Source organism: Pelodiscus sinensis, chromosome 6 (genome assembly GCF_049634645.1).
Source record: "Pelodiscus sinensis isolate JC-2024 chromosome 6, ASM4963464v1, whole genome shotgun sequence".
NCBI lineage: Eukaryota > Metazoa > Chordata > Testudines > Trionychidae > Pelodiscus > Pelodiscus sinensis.
Window position 1 is genome coordinate 96631699 of NC_134716.1, and position 19147 is coordinate 96650845.

Consider the following 19147-nt stretch of genomic DNA (forward strand, 5'->3'; position numbering starts at 1 on the left):
GGGTGACAGAATTTTGAGGGAAGGACTGGCAGAACTGTTATGGAACAGACAAGCATTGAGAGAAGAAAAGAGAAAAGAGTTGATGCTGCTGATATAATTGTGGGTGTTACAGCTGAGAAGTATCCAATGAGGAGGTTGTACTTTTTTCCCCTCAGTAGATTTATTACACAGGCAAAGTTTTCACATGAATAAGACTGAACTGTAATTGTCACTAGTCTTTATGTAGATATAAAAATGTGGACTCCATCCTATTCAGATTCTAATCTTGCTAAGCTATGGCAAAAGCATAATAGAGGAAGAAGTGGAATCAGATAAGATGGAGGGAGGAAGAGGTACACAAAATAAGGTAATGGATGCTTGGTTTTGCATGATACATATAATGGATTTATTTATTTTAAATAATTAACTAGAAGAATGGCACAGTGGAATGCACAATGTAGGGATTCTGGGAAAAAGATAAAGCTCCCTGTTTACTTGGAGCCAAATCCTAAAATTCTTTTGGAGACTGAAGAGCACTTCAAATAATCCAATTTAAGTAAAAGTGCTGCTTAATAAGCCTGGCGGTTGAAGTATCTGACCTTTATTTACTAATTCATAAAAATTCAGTGATTCATACTAATTCTCCTGGCCATTAGTTTAAATATTGAGGTAAATTAATGTATTGCATTATGTGTACAACATTAGAAGAGCTTTTAATCACACATTGGCAATGCACTAATGAAGGCAAAGTTTTTCAACACTGTTCTGTTGCAGTATTCTGGAAGAATTGATATGAAAAGGCAAGGAAGCACAACAATAATAAAAAACCTCTTTCAATGAGAGACGTACAAATGCTAGAACAGTTGATGAGCTCTCACTGGACAAGTCTAAACATCCAAGAGCCACAGAGCTATTTGACACAACTGATGGTTTCTGTTCAGGAGACTTTTAGGTTAGAGCAGTGCTTCCCAATTTTATTTGGCCACAGAAACCTTTTAAACTTGAAAAAAATTTGTGGAACCCCTAACAAAAGTCTAATATATGGAGCTGAAAAAGTAGACCACAAATAAGTAAGGATAATAACAAACAAATGCTAAACAAGGTCCTGAGATCAACATTTAGTTTAATCGCACATATTTAAAAAAACAATTTTTTTAATAATAAAATGTTATTGTAATGGAATTTTCACGCGGAACTCTTATTTTTACTTCACGGAACCCCGGTGTTTGTCAGTACACCACTTGGGAAACACTGGACTAGAGACACTTAGACCTTACCAAGGTAACAGGTTGAGGTGGCCATGTAGGCAATACAGTAAGAGTCAGATTGACAAATCTTGCATGTATCCGTTTTTGCCAATATGCTAATCTTTTCAAATGTATAAATATATTTTACATTAAAATGTTACTTTCAGTATATATTACACTTTAAGAGGGAACAGGAAGGTAATGTACTTTCATTAATAAAACTATGCAAATGTTCAAACAATAAGGTTTAATTCTGGCTTTTGGTTGAAAGGCACGTGGGGAGGATTTGTTTCTTCTTTAAATAAAATATTCTTGCTATTAATTCAAGAACACAGCTGCTTTGATTCCCTACTGAATAATCCAGAGAGCCCTGGATGGACACAAAATTTGTATCCGCAACCAATCCATAAAAATGATCCATGGATATAAAGTGGATTTGCAGATACTCTATAAAATAGAGTTCTCATACTTCATATTAATGTACTTATTTTTTAATGGTAAAAGTAAAACCAAAGAGAAAAAGCTGGAGCCTTTTGAGATACTTCTTGTATATAATCCTAGTCTAAAAAGTATGCTGTATCCTCAATTTGGTATTCTATTTTTGGTATGCTTTTTCTTAATTTTGTAAGAAAGTTATTTTATATAATTAAATATCAACATTGTTTTATTTGATTTTTTGTTATGTATTATTTTATCTTTAAGTATTTTACAAAATAAGTTACCTATAGTATTTGTGTTGATAGGAATGCAATCAGATATACCAACACCCAAGACATTTTCAGCTTTCACCTGACAACAATAGTCTTCAGCTACTGGAGTATATGGAGGGAAAAATGAACATGATCCATTGCTACTTTGACAGGTATCTTCTTGAAATGCATCCATCAAATTTTGATCCCTGTCATAACAAAAACAAAAACAGTTAATTTTCAAACTTTTTTTTTAAATCAAAGACAGCTAAAAGAGTTAATGGGCTTAGTTTTAACTATAGAGACAAGGTGAGTAAGGTAATATTTTTTATTGGATCAACTTGTGTTGGTGGGAGATAAGATTTTGAGAATAACTGCTCTGTGTGGACTCAAAAGCTTGTTTTACTCAACAACAGAAGTTGGCTCAACAAAAATACTACCTCACTCATCTCGTCTCTCTAATTTCCTGGGACCAATACCACAACACTTCATACAATATTAGATTCAATTAGAAATCATACTTTAAACACAAATATCCACTAAAATCCATACATGTTCTTCTCTTAAATGAAGCTTAACCCAACAAATGCCATTCTCTCAATGCATGCCCCTGAAAATCCATACTGTTGGATCTTGTTTTTCAAGTTTTTAGAACCTGAAAAGCTGTTAACTATTAAGAAAAAGGGAAAAAGCAATGAATTGCCATGTATGTTTCAAATGTGGAAAAAGACAAGCCAGACTACCAGTGAAAAGACATACCATGAGAATAGGAAACAGAGATACTTTTTGAAAGAGTTTCTTCCATTCCAGCATAACCTGTCATCAAAGATGGGGTGTGATACAAGACTAAAAAAAATCCCTTTTATTTCATCTGACCATAAACATTTTTCTTCATCAACGACAATGTCTCATTAGCTCTCATTCTACCCACTTTCTGTCTCCCAGTCCCAGTTATCTTACCCAGCCAGTACCAGTCTTCCCCACCACCTCCACCAGTTCCTTCTAACCAGATTAGGGTCTTGTCCTACCTACTCCTTTCCCTCCAGCCAGGTCCAGCTCTTATCCCCTCTGCACTGAAATGAAGCAGCTTAAATTCTCTATGCTGCCCAGGTATCAGCAAGGGAGTCACTAAGAACTCAGAAGAGAAAGGCTCACTGCCCTTCATTCTGATGTCCAACCCCACCCTGACCAAGAATAGACAGGAGCAGCAATTACATGGCCAGCTTTGCACTACTGGGTGGAAGAAAGTTGCTTCATTGTCTGAAGGTAACACAGTCACCGCCCAGTTAAGTTTGCCAGGTGTCTGGCTCTTAAAAGTCCAGTTGGAGGCACACCAGGGCAGGCAGGCTCCCTATCCAGTTCCACAAGGCATCAGGGAAGTGGCTGGCATGTCCCTCTCGTAGGGCAAGAGTGTTCGATTTTCTGCTATTAGAAAGCTGGCAATCTTAAATTCAGTAACAAAGTAAGTTGATGAAACATCCATACTCAGTCACTCTGTGGGGATGGTGCAGTCTGGTAAACAACAAATATTGTGAGAGGATGCAGCATATTTGGTGAGGATGGAATATTTAGAGATTTTATCTGCTAACCTGCAACATGTCCGTTGAGACTGTGTGAACTGAGATTTTTCAAATCCTTATAATTTGGTCAAATTTTTTTCACAGAAACAGCAAAAAGTCACATCACTAATACAATGATCATCCTTTTGCCAAATTTTGTGCCCTGTCCAAAGCATGGGACTATTAGAACATCTCAAAGAAAAAGTTACTAGATTTTTTTTAAAAATTGCAAAACAATTTATTTTTCCTAACCTAGCTTTCAGAAATGGATGTAACATTTTAGTTGAAAATTTACATAAAAAATAAAATAATAGTGGTCAGTCCAGGGCACACAACCAACACAAAATTTTAGGTTAAACTTTGGTTAAGATTTGTCAAACCGAAATTAAGTCATTATGTGAAGTGTTGGGTAATCTTAATAGATGATGCTTAATAGACGAACCCATTATTTTGTTTTTCCTCTTAATTCCACAGTTTTTTTATTTCTAAAGACTTCAATATTAATAGCATAAACTGGTGTTTGCTACACCAACGTAACTACCATTGAAGACAAAAGGAGTTACATGTGCATATCTGAAGGCAGAATTAAATCTACTGTATTTAATTTTCTAATAATTTGTATTAGTTTAACATAAAACGTTAGCCATCATTGCAAATTTACCAAAACAAGTATAAAACTGACTACTAGGGGATTTATATTTGTACTGCGCATTCATCCTTGATATTGGCAGTTTTGTCCATCAATCTACCCAAAATCTGCATTTACATTGGATATGTTAAGAACAGAAGAACGGCCATACTGTGACAGACCAAAAGTCCATCTAGCCCAGTAACCTGTTTTCCAACAGTGGACAATGCCAGGCTCCCCAGATGGAAAGAACAGAACAGGTAATCATCAAGTGATCCCTCTTCTGTCATCCATTTCCAACCTTTGACAAACAGAGGCTAGGGACACTATTCCTATCCATCCTGATCTAACCTCCATGAATTTATCTAGTTCTTTTTTGAACCCTGTTAAACTCCTGGTCTTCATAACATCCTCTGGCAAAGAGTCCCACAGGTTGACTGAGCAATGAGTGAAGATAAATTTCCTTTTGTTTGTTTTAAACCTGCTATGTATCCATTTCATTTCGTGACAAGCTAGTTCTCATATTATGGGAACAAGTAAATAACTTTTCCTTATTCACTTTTTCCCATACCAGTCATGATGCTATAGACCTCTATCATATCCCCCCTTAGTATACTCTTTTCTAAGCTGAAAAGTCGAAGTCTTTTTAATCTCTCTTCATATGGGCCCTGTTCCAAACCCCAAATAATTGTAATTGCCCTTTTCTGAACCTTTTCCAATGCCAATACAGGCAGTCCCCGGGTTACGTACAAGATAGGGACTGTAGGTTTGTTCTTAAGTTGAATTTGTATGCAAGTCAGAACTGGTACATATTGTAGGGGAAACTCTAGCCAAACATTTCTCCAGAGCTCAGTTTTATTCTCCCACACTTCACTTCCCTCAGTCCTTTATTCTCAAGCTGAGGTGTCTGCTGAGAAAAGCCGCTCCGCGTCTCCCTGGTCTGCTGGGGGGGGGGGCTAGCTTCGCGTCTCCCTGGTCTGCTGGGGGGAAGAAGCTAGTGCAGGGTTGCCTCACCCCGTTTGTAAGTAGCGATCCGATGTAAGTCGGATCCATGTAACCTGGGGACTGCCTGTATATCTTTTTTGAGATGAGGCGACTACGTCTGCACACAATATTCAAGAATTGGGCACACCATGGTTTTATACAGAGGTAATAAGATGTTCTTGGTCTTATTTTATATCCCTTTTTTAATTATTCCTAGCATTCTGTTTGCTTTTTTCACTGTCGCTGCACAGAGTGGATGTTTTCAGAAAACTATCCACAATCACTCCAAGTCTCTCTTCTAGATTAGTCACCATCATATTATATGTATAGTTGGGATTATTTTTTTCAATGTGCATTCCTTTATATTTATCAACATTAATTATCAACATGTTGATGATCTTTTCTCAACAACCTTAATTTCAGTTAGAACACATAGTTAGGGCATGGAAACATATTGCATGATATCAACAAACTGATCAGAATAAAAACTGCAGAGGGAAAAAGAGACAGCGCTGTTATATTAGTTGTGCAAAGTGCTAAGAATTAGATTGTTCTGAATTCCAAATTTATCTTTGACATTGATTCAATCTGTGTTCTTGTCAAGCCATTTTATCCTTCTGCGTGTTTGCCTGTTGAGAATGAGAATAATATTTGCCAATTTACTTTCAAGGTGTGTTGAGGGGTATTAGTTAATGTTTCATAGTAGTCTAGAAATGTGATGTGTGTATTAACGCCAAATACTGTTACTGAAAATTGAATACATACAGTTAGTTTAGAATTCAATTACTCCGAAGCATTCTTATAATAAAGGCATTAGATACTTACTGAATATTAACCTGAGCATATTTTGTTTCTTTAAGATAGGTAACTTTTCTTGCAGTCCATCTACGAACACAATAGTCATTGTAATAATAAATGCAGGTAATATTTTTTCTCGTGTCTGTATAGACTGTAAAGTGAGATAAAAAAACTGATTTCTAGGAAAATGGCATTTTATTATAGTACATTTAATTTTTCTTTTAGTACTTATCTTCTGTAGGTAACTTGTGTAATGGCTTTTCTTGTCTTAAATTATGGATTTCCGTCTTTAATTGAACAACCAAACATTTAGAGATGAAAACTCTAGTTATATGATGAATGAAAACTAACAAGATAAAAAACAATCTCTGCCCAAACCTGGTATAAAAATACTAACCAATGATGTAAACATAATCTAATGGGATGGGGAACCTATGGCCTGCCAGTCGAATCTGGCCCACAGCTTGCCTTGATCCATTCTGCAAGGATCAAAATTATCAGCAGCCTATTTGGAGGCTGATGTTCCTGCAACTCTCTTTGAGTACTATTAAGTTTGTTTAAATAGTAAAAAACAATCAAAAACCTGTGGCTGCTGGGCATTTATTGACTGTGTGTAGCCATGCCAAAGACTGAACTGGACAAAAGGAAGTTGGTTTTGGAAAAGCAGTTCCAGTCTTAAATAGCACATTTTGTCATTGGGTTGTCTTTAAAAAGATGAAAGTTGGATTTTCAGAGATAGTGAGCATTAACAGTTCCCTCTGATAGTCAGGACATTTGTAAACTTATAAAATCCATTATTCTATCAACAAAATGTGACTGCACATAAATTGCCCAGCCAAAACACAATGATTAGTGATTACTTTTAACACACTATAATTAAAGTACAGGCACAGTATTTGCTAGAAGTGCTTTACTCTCACTACAGCTCAGTGGAGGATTGAATTGCCATTTCAGAAAAGATTTTGATATTTTTAAAAAGTTTGGCTTCATTCTGAATTGAAACAAAATGCGAAATAAAAATAATTTCAGATAAATCTAAATGTTTCTTTTTTTGACAATGTTTTGTTAGGATTTATATACTGTACATCATACAATACAAAAGTTAAAAATTCAAAACAAAGTAAGTTCAAAATGAGAAACCAAAATGTTTTCTTCCAAAAATGTTGAAAAGTGATGTTTCAATGGTGTCAGGACTTTTCCTCGTTTTTCTCCATATTTGAATTTTGGCAGAATGGACTTGATTTTGCAAAGCATTTCAATTTCAACCAAATTACATATTCTAATAGAAAATGGTTCGGTCAAAGATTTTCCAACTAGCTCTATTTCTTATCTTCTCATGTGTGGGTTTCTTTTAACTGTATCCATAACAACATCCTAGTAATTTTTTTAGCCTTAAGGAACTTATCAATATGTTCTCTCAACACTGACTCCAGCTTAACGTAGTTTTTGTCTAGGAAGATCCAAGAAATGAAGATAAACTATTGATATGTACATCAAGTTACCTGATTTTATATCTTGTATAGAGTGAAAATCCATTTTTTCTTCTTCCTCTGTCACATTAACATAGTCTGGATCAGTAAATGGATAAAATAAATAGCATACACTTTGATTTGTCTGGCAAATATCATCGCAATCTGTATCCATAAAAATAGGTCTAATACCAAAAACAAAAAGCAGAAAGAGGAAAATACTTAAAATCATCCCAAAATACAGGAAAAATATTTATAGGCTATCTTTAATAACTCTTCATTAAATTCATATTGCACCAAGTGTATTCTCTCTAGAAAACTTCTCAACAGCCATAATAGGAAACATTTTATAAAGACCTTAGCAAGTTAGAGAAATGGTCAGAGGTAAACAGGATGAGGTTTAATAAAGAGAAATGCAAAGTGCTCCACTTAGGAAGGAACAATCAGTTCCATACATACAAGATGGGAAGCGACTGTCTAGGAAGGAGCATGGCGGAAAGAGATCTAGGGGTCATAGTGGACCACAAGTTGAATATGAGTCAACAGTGTGATGCTGTTGCAAAAAAAGCAAATATGATTCTAGGTTGTATCAACAGGTGCGTTGTAAGCAAAACTCGCGAAGTCATTCTGCCACTCTACTCTGCGCTAGTTAGGCCTCAGCTGGAGTACTGTGTCCAGTTCTGGGCGCCACATTTCAAGAAAGATGTGGAGAAATTGGAAAGGGTACAGAGAAGAGCGACAAGAATGATTAAAGGTTTAGAGAACATGACCTATGAAGCCAGGCTTCATGAACTGGGCTTTTTTAGTTTGGAAAAAAGAAGATTAAGGAGGGGACATGATAGCAGTTTTCAAATATCTAAAAGGGTGTCACAAGGAGGAAGGAGAAAATTTGTTCCTCTTGGTTTCTGAGGACAGGACAAGGAGTAATGGGCTTAAAGTGCAGCAGGGGAGGTTTAGATTGGACATTAGGAAAAAATTCCTAACTGTCAGGGTGGTCAAATATTGGAATAAATTGCCAAGGGAGGTGGTGGAATCTCCCTCTCTGGAGATATTTAAGAACAGGTTGGATAGACATCTGTCAGGGATGGTGTAGACAGAGCTTGGTCCTGCCTTGAGGGCGGGGGGCTGGACTCGATGACCTCTCGAGGTCCCTTCCAGTCCTATTATTCTATGATTCTAAGACACTTTCCTAGAACTTCTACAGAATGTATTTAAGAAATTAATGGATTACTTTACCAAAAGATATTTTTCACTTATCTGCAGTATGTCTTCCATATATATTGTTTTAGCGCATCTTCACCAGATTTCCTTAATCGATATCCACTGCATCCATTGCACCAGTGCTGATCTACCACAAAGTGTAGACATGATCTTACACCACTCTACAAAAATAACCTCTCTGAGAGAGTGGTTCTTAATGATTCAGAGTCATGCTGGAAGGGCATAGAAAGGGGTTCTGCAGGGGTCTGTTCTGGGACTGGTTCTGTTCAATATCTTCATCAACGATTTAGATCATGGCATAGACCGTAAACTTATTAAGTTTGAAGAGGATACCAAGCTGGAAGGGGTGGCAAGTGCTCTGAAGGATTAGGTCAAAATTCAAAATGATCTGGACAAACTAGAGAATAAGGCAAATAGGATAAAGTTTAATAAGGAAAAATACAAAATACTCCACTTAGGAAAGAAGAGGAGGTTACTCACCTCGATAGTAACTGATGTTTTCAAGATGAGTGTCCCCATGGGTGCTTCACATTAGGTTGGTGTGCTGCCACCACCCCTCAGATCAGAGATTTCAGAGCAGTGTCCCTGGGGCCGCACATGCACATGCCTGCAGCCGCATGCTCTCAGGTTGCAGTCATCGTGCATGTATGAGCCCCTCCCCTCCCACTATTCAGTTCCTTCTCTACCCCGGAATGATGCCATGAGAAGGCCAAAATCCCTAAGTATAGGGGAGGAAGGGAGGGTTGTGGAGCACCCATGGGAACACTCATCTTGAAGAACATCAGTTACTATCGAGGTAATCTCTTCTTCAAGAGATACCCCCATGGGTGCTCCACAGTAAGTGACTACAAAGCTATTTCTGTTTAGGGAGGTAGGAACTTCGGATCTGGCAGAAAAGCGGTGGAAAGAAAGCCTTAGCTAGTTTCAAGTTGGAGAGAGGTCCCTGTGTAAGTGCATAGTGCTTTGCATACGTATGGTCAGAAGACCATGTAGCAGCTGCGCAAATGTCTCTTATGGGTACTTTGCAGAGGAATGCTATTGAGGTAGCCATGGCTGTGGTTGAGTACCCTTATGCTATCTGGAGGGGATACCTCTGACTGAGTAACACAGCTTGATTCAATCTGAGATCCAGTGGGAAAGAGTCTCTGTGATGAGATAGCAAACCACAATAAGAGCCAAGCTATCAACACAAATAGTCTCCGAGATGCTCAAAAAGGTTTAGTTAATTGCAGGTAAAAAGAGTACTCTGTGCAGGTCAAGGGTGTGCGTTTTCATCTTGAAGGAACTGGTGTGTGGTTTGGGGAAGAAGGTAGGAAGCTGTATTGTCTGACTGAGGTGGAAGAATGAGTGTACCTTGGGGAGAAATTTGGAACGGGTATGTAAAGGGATCTTGTCTTTAAAAAAGGTGGTGTATGGGGGGGGGGATCAGCCATTAGGGCTGTGATCTCTACCACCCGTCTTGCTGAGGTAATAGCTATGAGGAAAACAGTTTTTATGGATAAGTGTAATACTGAGGTGGTGGCCACTGGCTCAAAAGGCGGCTGAGTTAAAGCATTCAGTATTAAATGCACGCCCCATGGTTGTGTTGGTTGATTGATATCTGGATAAAGTGCCCAAAGACCCTTTAAAAACCTCTTGGTGAGTGGATGTGCAAATATGGATGAGTCGTCTATCTTACAGTGGAAGGGAGTAAGAGCAGGAAGATGAACTTTAATGAAACTTATTGCAAGGCCCTTTCATTTAAGGTACAGAAGGTAGTCGAAGATGGTAGGAAAGGAGGATATTAAAGGAGCTACCCAGTGGTGTACTCACCACGTTGAGAATCTTTTCCATTTCTGAAGGTAAGTCTTATGGGTGCTCGGTGTCCTACTGCATAGAAGGACCATTTGTACTTGTTCTGAGCAAGTCAATTTTATCACAGAGAATGATCCAGGAGCCACGCCTTCAGGTGTAGTGAGTGGAGGCCTCAATGAAGAAGGAGATCCTCGCTGTAAGGTAGGTGGATTGGTAATGCGCAGGACATAGCCATTAGTAAGGGTAGCCATTAGTAAGGGTAACCATGGTTGGCATAGCCATGCTGGAGCTATAAGTATTAGATGGGTTTTGTCTCTCTTTGTCTTGTGGACTACCCTGTTCAACAGGGGTATGGGAGGAAAAACGTACATTAGGCAGGATGTCCAGCTGATGAGGAAGGCATCTCCCATTGATCCCTTGCCAATGCATCCCCTGGAACAAAATAGGGGACATTTCTTGTTGGATTGTGTGGCAAGCAGATCTATGGTGGGGTGACCCCACTGTCAGAAGATGTCCACCAATATGTGTGGATTCATAATTTATATTCATGTTTGGTTGGGAACACTCTGCTGAGTACGTCTGCCATTGTGTTCAAGGTGCCTGGAAGGTGCATTGCGGTAATATTTATCTTGTATTTTAGGCACCAGTTCTAAAGTGCTATGGCCTCTGTGCAAAGTGCTTGAGATCGGGCTCCACCCTGAAGATTTATATAAAACATTGCTGAGACATTGTCTATGTACAGTCTGACATGACTGTTGGTGATGAATGGAAGGAATTTGATGCATGCATTCCTGACTGCACAGAATTCCAGGACGTTTATGTCTAAGTTCTTGTCTCTGCTGGACCACAGACCCTGGCATGTGTTGTTGTAGATGGGTGCCCCATCCTGTACGAAGTATATCTGTTGTCATGGAGACAGACAGTTCTGGCGGGTGGAGGGGGACTCTGGAACAAAGGTTCTGTTGACTTAACCACCAATGTAAGGACTCCTTGACTATCATGGGGAAAACTAGGGATTTGGATAGTGGGTGGCTATTGGGTCTGTAAACCTGTTCCAGTCAGCTCTGTAAGCATCTCACGTGAAGGCGAGCATTGTTGACAATGAAAGTGCACACTGCCATGTGCCCCAATGACCAAAGGCATTCAAGTGCCGTTGTGTAGGGGCTGGATCGTAAGGTGTTTACCAAGGCCACAATTTTTTGGAAATGGTTCACAAGAAGGGATGTGGTAGCCCTTGTTGAAGTGAGACACGCTCCTATAAATTGTATCTTTTGTGTAGGAGACAGTGTCGATTTGGCTTCGTTCACTTGCAGCCTGAGGTGTTGGAACAGGTGTCTTGTAACTGACAGAGAATGGCAGGAATAGTTGTGTGAGCAAACCTTGAGAAGGCCATTGTCCAAGTAAGGAATTATGATACTACTTTGTTTTCTCAGATATGCAGTGACAACCGCCAGAACGTTTGAAAAGACTCTCGGGGCCATAGAGTCCAAATGGAAACACCTTGTATTAGTAATGTTGAGATTCTACAACAAAATGAAGAAAACATCTGATCAGGATGGCTGGCAATGTGAAAGTATGCATCTTGCAAGTCGAGGGACGAGACTCATTCATCCTGTTTCAACTCCAGTAATATAGTAGCATGCATTATCATCTTGAATTTTTTTTTCTGAATGAATTTATTGAATCTTGTGAGAGTGGTACCTGAAGGGAGACCAGGAAGCGAGGTGGGAAGGAGATAAGATAGCCTCTCAATTATCTGGAGGACCCTTCTGTCAGAGGTTATACATTTCCAGTTGTTAAAGGAGGATAGCAGTCGATGATGGCACAAGTCTGCTTGCGATTATGGCGTTGGAAACAGGTGAGAGGCTCTCATGACCCCCAACCTGATGTTCAAATTTGCTTATTGGACTGCTGCGACTGTTGGGAGTTGGTAGAGGAGGGGCAGTGGTGTTGGATTCTGACTCTACCTCTGTTCTGTTGATGTTGGTCTTGTCTGTTATAATATTGGGCAAATGGAGGGTATCGAGGTCTATACTGTCTTCTTTAAGGTGGTTGGTTGGCCATTCCCAAGGAGTGAAGCGTTACTCTGGAGTCTTTCATGGAGTATAAAATTTCATTGGTGTTAGCTGCAAACAACTTCTGACTGTTGAAAGGAAGATCTTCCACTGTAGATTGAATTTTTCTGGGGAATGGAGTTAAACCATGACACCTTTCTCATTAGTACTGCTGTTGCTGTGAATCATTCAGCTGTGTCAGCAGCATCTAAGGCAGCTTGCAATGACGTTCTAGCAATCGTGTGACCTGCAAATATCAGCGCTTTGTACTATTGTCTTTTAGCCTCAGGAATATCTGCGATAAAGTTAAGTTTGGTGTAATTTCTGTAGTCATATATGCTTAATAAAACTGTGTAGTTAGAAACGTGAAATTGCAAAGTGGAAGACGCGTATATTTTGTGTCCAAATGAGTTAAGTCTTTTGCTATCATGGCCCGATGGAGTGGACCGAAATTGATGCTGCTTGAATTTTTGGCGTGCCACCTCCACTATGAGGGAATTAGGTATTGGGTGAGTAAAGAGAAATTTAGATCCCTTTGTTGGCACATAATACTTCTTCTCTGTTCTCTTATGGCAGAAGAGATTGAGAGTTTGCCACACCATCTTTGCTGGTTATATTATTGCTGGATTAATTGGCAGTGCTATTTTAGATGGTGTTACTGAGTGCAATATATCAGTTAACTCGTGCTGATTCTCCCCAACCTCCTGAAGAGGAATGTGTAATTCAGCAGCTACATGTTTAAAAAGGTCTTGGAAATGTGCATCATCATCTAAGGTAATCAGAGCTGGGGCAACAGACCCTCCCTCCACTGGGGTAGGTTCATTTAGGGTCAGGGAGGCTTCCCCTTCTTGTATGGGTGGGTCCCCTTCATGTATTTGTTTAGAAGGGGAATATTGCACTCTGTGTCATTTCCAGCCATGCTGGTGCTTTTGATAATCTTGCCATTTGTCCCAGTATTGCCACGGGGGTTTAGCGTGGGTGGGAGTACTAAGGGATTACCATTACATGAAGGCATATTCCAAAATTCCTGGTAGGGTCTGGAAAAATAGTCTGATCTATGTAAGGAGAATTTTCTGGGGAAAAACCCCTCGAGAATTCATCTTGAGATTTGGATGAAAATCTTTCCTGAGAAAATGATCTCTGTGATGTTAACATAGCAGGAGAGCCAGCAGGGTCTAAAAATCACGAGTTAAAGTAGATGAGACTAACAAATCTCTGTGCTGAGTGTAGTGCCCAGCTGGCATGGTTGGTGCTGTAGTGGGAGGCACAGATGGTATTTGGGCGTTGACTCATGCCTCGGTGCCAAGGAGAGTAGCACCGCATTAGGCATCTCTGTGGTAGAGGTGGACGCAACCTGTTGGTATGGTCGGGGCCACACTCTTATGTTGCGCCAGCGAGATTGTATCAGTGCCAGATGCTGCTACAGCTGATGAGGCAGGCAACTGGAAGCCTGACACCTTAGAGCATGGTTTGGGGAGCAGGAAGGAGGGGCTCACTCATGCACAATGACTGCGGCCCCAGACACACTGCTCTGAAATCTCCAATCTGAGGCTCAGTGGCGGCACACCGACCCAATGTGGAGCACCCACAGGGACATCTATCAAAGAAGAAAAATCAGTTTCACACACACAGAATGGAAAGTGACTGTCTAAGAAGGAATACTGCTGAAAGAGATTTAGGGATGATAGTGGACCACAAGCTAAATATGAGTCAGTGTGACACTGTTCTATAAAAAAAGCAAACATGATTCTGGGATTCATTAACAGGAGTGTTGTGAGTAAGGCACGAGAAGTCATTCTTCCACTGTACTGTGCGCTGATTAGGCCTGAATTGGAGTAGTGTGTCCAATACAAGATTTGGAGAAATTGGAGAAGGTCTTGAGAAGAGCAACAAAAATGATTCAAGGTCTAGGGAACATGATCTATGAGGGAAGACTGAAAAACTGGGCTTGTTTAATTTGGAAAGGAGAAGACTGAGAGGGGACATGATAATGGTTTTCAAGTATCTAAAAGGGTATCACAAGGAGGAGGGAGAAAAATTGTTCTCCTTGGCCTCTGAGGACAGGACAAGAAACAAAGGGCTTAAATTGTAGCAAGGGAGGTTTAGGTTGGACATTAGAAAAATTTCCTAACTGTCAGGGTGGTTAAACACTAGAATGAACTAACTAGGGAGGTTGTGGAATCTTCACCACAGGAGATATTAAAGAGCAGGTTAGATAGGCATCTGTCAAGGATGATCTAGTAAGTGCTTGATCCTGCTGTGAGTGCAGGGGACTGGATTTGATGACCTCTCGAGGTCCCTTCCAGTTCTAGCATTCTATGATAAAATACCATACTCCCATTAATACACCTAAAAATAATATTAGCCAACATCACATTGTTGGATATACAATGACTAGCTATATGATGTGTTCAAACAAAATACAAATAAATTACTTTTATAATAGTGGTGTTTATACTAAATAGGCTTGAAAGTGCTAAAATGCACAGTTATGAGTAAGCCCACAAAAGTCTGAGGCTTGGAGTTAAAGATTAATAGACTTATTCCAAAACATTCTTACCTATAAAATATATGTCTATAAGTAATCAAATTTGGGGAGGCTGAAGAGAATCATGGGGAGCTTGTTTTAAGTGATTTTCAAATGAAAGCCTTGGAGAAAAAAGTAATTCATTTATTCCCATAATAGATGCAATCACAAATAACGTTTCTTCACACCACTATATAAAAATACCTTCACCCTGACTCTGAAGTTTAGACTTTGTCTACACTACCCAGCGACATAATGTAAATACTGTTAGCACTTTTACAGACAAAAAACTTTTGACACTAGCACTTGCAGCAGGAAAGCTTTTGTCCTTGGGAGATACTAGAGAACAAAAGCTGAAGAAACATTGTTTAGGGCCGTGGTCCCCAACACGGTGCCCGCGGGCGCCATGGCGCCCGCAGGGGCATTTCAATGCACCCGCCAGGTGCTCGGGGCTGGCCTGGCCCCGGGCACATGGCGCATGGGCGCTTGCGGGGGGAGCGCGTTTGCGGGGGGAGCGCGCTCAGCGGGGGGGGGGGGGAGTGCAGGCCCCGGGCGCGCGGCCCTTGGAGGGGGCCCTGCCCCCGGACGCGCAGCTATGGGGGGGCCCTCGCCCCCGGGCGCGCGGCACGCAGCTATGAGGGGGCCCCCGCCCCCGGGCGCGTGGCTGGGGGGGGCCCCCGCCCCCGGACGCGCAAGTGTCCCCGCTCCCTGGCGCCCGGCGGGCCAATGGCCACGCCCCCTGGTGCCCAACAACCTCAAAAGGTTGGGGACCACTGGTTTAGGGTCAGCTATAAGATGTCAGCATACTGCGGGGTCATGAGGGTGCCAATAGCTGTGCCGGTGACTTGAAGGTATAAACTGTCCCCAAATTGGAAATAGTTGTGGGTGAGGACACTCTCATCCCCTAGCACCTTTACTCTACTTATGATACATCGGTGATACCTTCATCATATGAACCCATGGGAAGGAGACCATGAAGAATTCCACAGGGATTTCAACAACTTTAACCCCACCATCAAACTTAGCCTGAACCAGTCCACACAAGAGAGCCACTTCCTTGGCACTACAGTACAATTAAATGATGGCCACATTTCCACCGCTTTATATCAGAAACCTACCAACACTTATTCTTACCTACATGCTTCTAACTTCTATCCAGGACACATCACACAATCAATTGTTTACAGCCAAGCCTAAGATACAACCAGATTTGCTCCAATGCCACAGACAGAGACAAATACCTACAAGATCTTTATCAGGCATTCTTAAAACTTAAGTACCTGCCTGAGGAAGTGAAGACAGAGCCAGACAAGGAAACCAAGGAACCAGCTTCTTCAAGATATTTCCTGGTTGGACCTAACAGAACACTACTACTGATCACCTACAGCCCCCAACTTAAACCCTTCCAGAGCATCATTAACCATCTACACCCTATCCTGGAAAATGATCCCTCTCTCTCACAAGCCTTGGGCGACAGGCCATCCTTGCCTACAGACAAGCCCCTAACTTCAAACAAATTATTTCCAGCAACCACACATCACATCTCAGACACACTCACCCAGGAATCTACCGCTGCAATAAACCCCATTGACAATTCTGTCTACACATCTATACAAGTGAGACAATCACAGAACCTAACCACATAAGCTCCAACATCAGAAGCTTGTACAACTGCACATGCTCGAATGTGATATATGACATCAAGTGCCAGCAATGCCCCTCTGCCATGTATATTGGCCAAACTGGACAGTCTTTATGACAAAGAATAAATGGACACAAATCAAATATCAGGAAAGGTAATACACAAAAACCTGGAGATGCATATTTTAATCTCCCTGGGCACTCATTAATAGTTCTAAAAGTTGAAATTCCTTTGTAGAAGAATTGCTAAAACCAACTACAGAGAGAAACTGAGTAACTGACCTTCATATGCAAATTTGACACCATCTCTCAGGGCCTGAACAAAAACATGAACTGAATGGGCTATTATATTCACTACCCAATTGATATCAAAAGCTAAGTATGGAACACTTCCAGCCCACTCAATTAGCCTCATTAGCACCGGCACTACAATTGACAGGTACTTTTTTTCCTCCTTCCCCTCTTCTTCTGTTATATATTGGGAAGTTTTTCTTTTTTTTCCTCCACTCTACTCATCTGAGGAAGTGGGTTTAGCCCATGAAAGCTTGTGATACTTATATATAAACACACACATATTGTTTCTTAACAAAAACTTTGTTGCTCAATTTCCAGTGTAGACAAAGTCTCAGTGTTGAAAGGTCAGCTAGGACTCCAAATACATTCCATTCTTGACTTCTTTGGTGAGATTGCAAATAAAGACATAAATGCCAAATTATGATAGAAACATCTGCTCATTAAATATTGGTTTAAAAGCATTAATTTATTTTGCATAGAAGACTAAAAAGGTAACAGAGTATAATAACTTCTTTTATTACAAGCCTAAAGTTAAATCAAAAGAGGACAGTCTTCCTCCACCACAGTCAAAGTCATATACTTACCGCTTTCTAATTAGAGTATATTTTGTGCTAAGATATGTTTCTTTTCCTGGAATCCAACTGCAAGTAAATTTAACATCATAATGGTAAATGCAGGAAATATTCCTTGGTGTGCTTGGTGGAACTATAATCAGATAAAAAAATAATTAAATTCTAGATAAAAACATAAAATTGACTACTGTACAGAAATAGTATGATCTCAGCCAGTTAGAATATGTAGCTATATGGCAAATTTCAGTAAATTTACAATATGCATATTCCCTACTTTGACTCATGACTGTCCTTAGAACTCAAACAAATATTTTTACCAAAATTAATTCCCCCAAAAATATACAACTAAGCATTCTGGTATAATAAAAAAAAACAGCAATCTTATCCTGAGCCAATTAACACATTGACCTCCAGTCTCAATGTTTATTTTGCTCAAGGTGTATATATCTCAGACAAGTATCAGAGGGGTAGCCGTGTTAGTCTGAATCTGCAAAAGCGACGAGGAGTCCTGTGGCACCTTATAGACTAACTGAAGTGTAGGAGCATAAGCTTTCATGGGCAAAGACCCACTTCGTCAGATGCATGTAGTGGAAATTTCCAGAAGCAGGAATAAATATGCAGGCCAGGATCAGGCTGGAGATGACCAGGTGGATCCAATCAAGAAGGATGAGGCCCACTTCTAGCAGCTGATCTGGAGGTGTGAATTCCAAGAGAATAGAAGCTGCTTTTGTAGTTAGCAAGCCATTCACAGTCTTTGTTTAATCCAGAGTTGATTGTGTCAAACTTAAAGATGAACTGTAGCTCAGCAGTTTCTCTTTGAAGTCTGGTCCTGAAGTTTTTTTGCTGCAGGATGGCTACTTTTAGATCTGCAATTGTGTGTCCAGGAAGATTGAAGTGTTCCCCTACAGGTTTTTGTATGTTGCCATTCCTAATATCAGATTTGTGTCCATTGATTCTTTTACGTAGGGACTGTCCTGTTTGGCCGATGTATATAGCAGTGGGGCATTGTTGGCACATGATGGCATATATTACGTTGGTGGATGTGCAGGTCTTCAACAAGCATTCTGTAAACTGCGATACCCACACGAGGAAGTGAGGAGACAGATTGACAGAGCCAGACGTGTACCCAGAAGCCTCCTGCTACGGGACAAGCCCAAGAAAGAAACCAACAGAACACCACTGGCCATCACCTATAGTCCCCAGCTAAAACCTCTCCAACGCATCATTAGTGATCTTCAGCCCATCCTGGACAATGATCCCTCGCTCTCACAGGCCTTGGGAGGTAGGCCGGTCCTTGCCCACAGACAACCCGCCAACCTGAAGCATATTCTCACCAGCAACTACACACCGCACCATAATAACTCGAACTCAGGAACCAATCCTTGCAACAAACCTCGGTGCCAACTCTGCCCACATATATACACCAGCAACACCATCACAGGACCTAACCAGATCAGCCATACTGTCACTGGTACATTCTCCTGCACATCCACCCACGTAATATATGCCATCATGTGCCAACAATGCCCCACTGCTATATACATCGGCCAAACAGGACAGTCCCTACGTAAAAGAATCAATGGACACAAATCTGATATTAGGAATGGCAACATACAAAAACCTGTAGGGGAACACTTCAATCTTCCTGGACACACAATTGCAGATCTAAAAGTAGCCATCCTGCAGCAAAA

General features: G+C 40.5%; 1 protein-coding gene across 7 annotated transcripts in view; it reads right to left on the minus strand.

The window, feature by feature from the left end:
• The window catches only part of IL31RA (interleukin 31 receptor A), an 86358-nt gene that overhangs the window by 48721 nt on the left and 18490 nt on the right, over positions 1-19147 (minus strand). For all 7 annotated transcript variants that reach the window (XM_075932446.1, XM_075932445.1, XM_075932443.1 and 4 more), the window contains 4 exons: positions 17469-17589; positions 7387-7538; positions 5912-6035; positions 1949-2124 (listed from right to left, as the gene is read on the minus strand). In XM_075932446.1, the coding sequence (XP_075788561.1) occupies positions 1949-2124; positions 5912-6035; positions 7387-7538; positions 17469-17589 (573 nt within the window). The remainder of the gene's footprint in view (positions 1-1948; positions 2125-5911; positions 6036-7386; positions 7539-17468; positions 17590-19147) is intronic.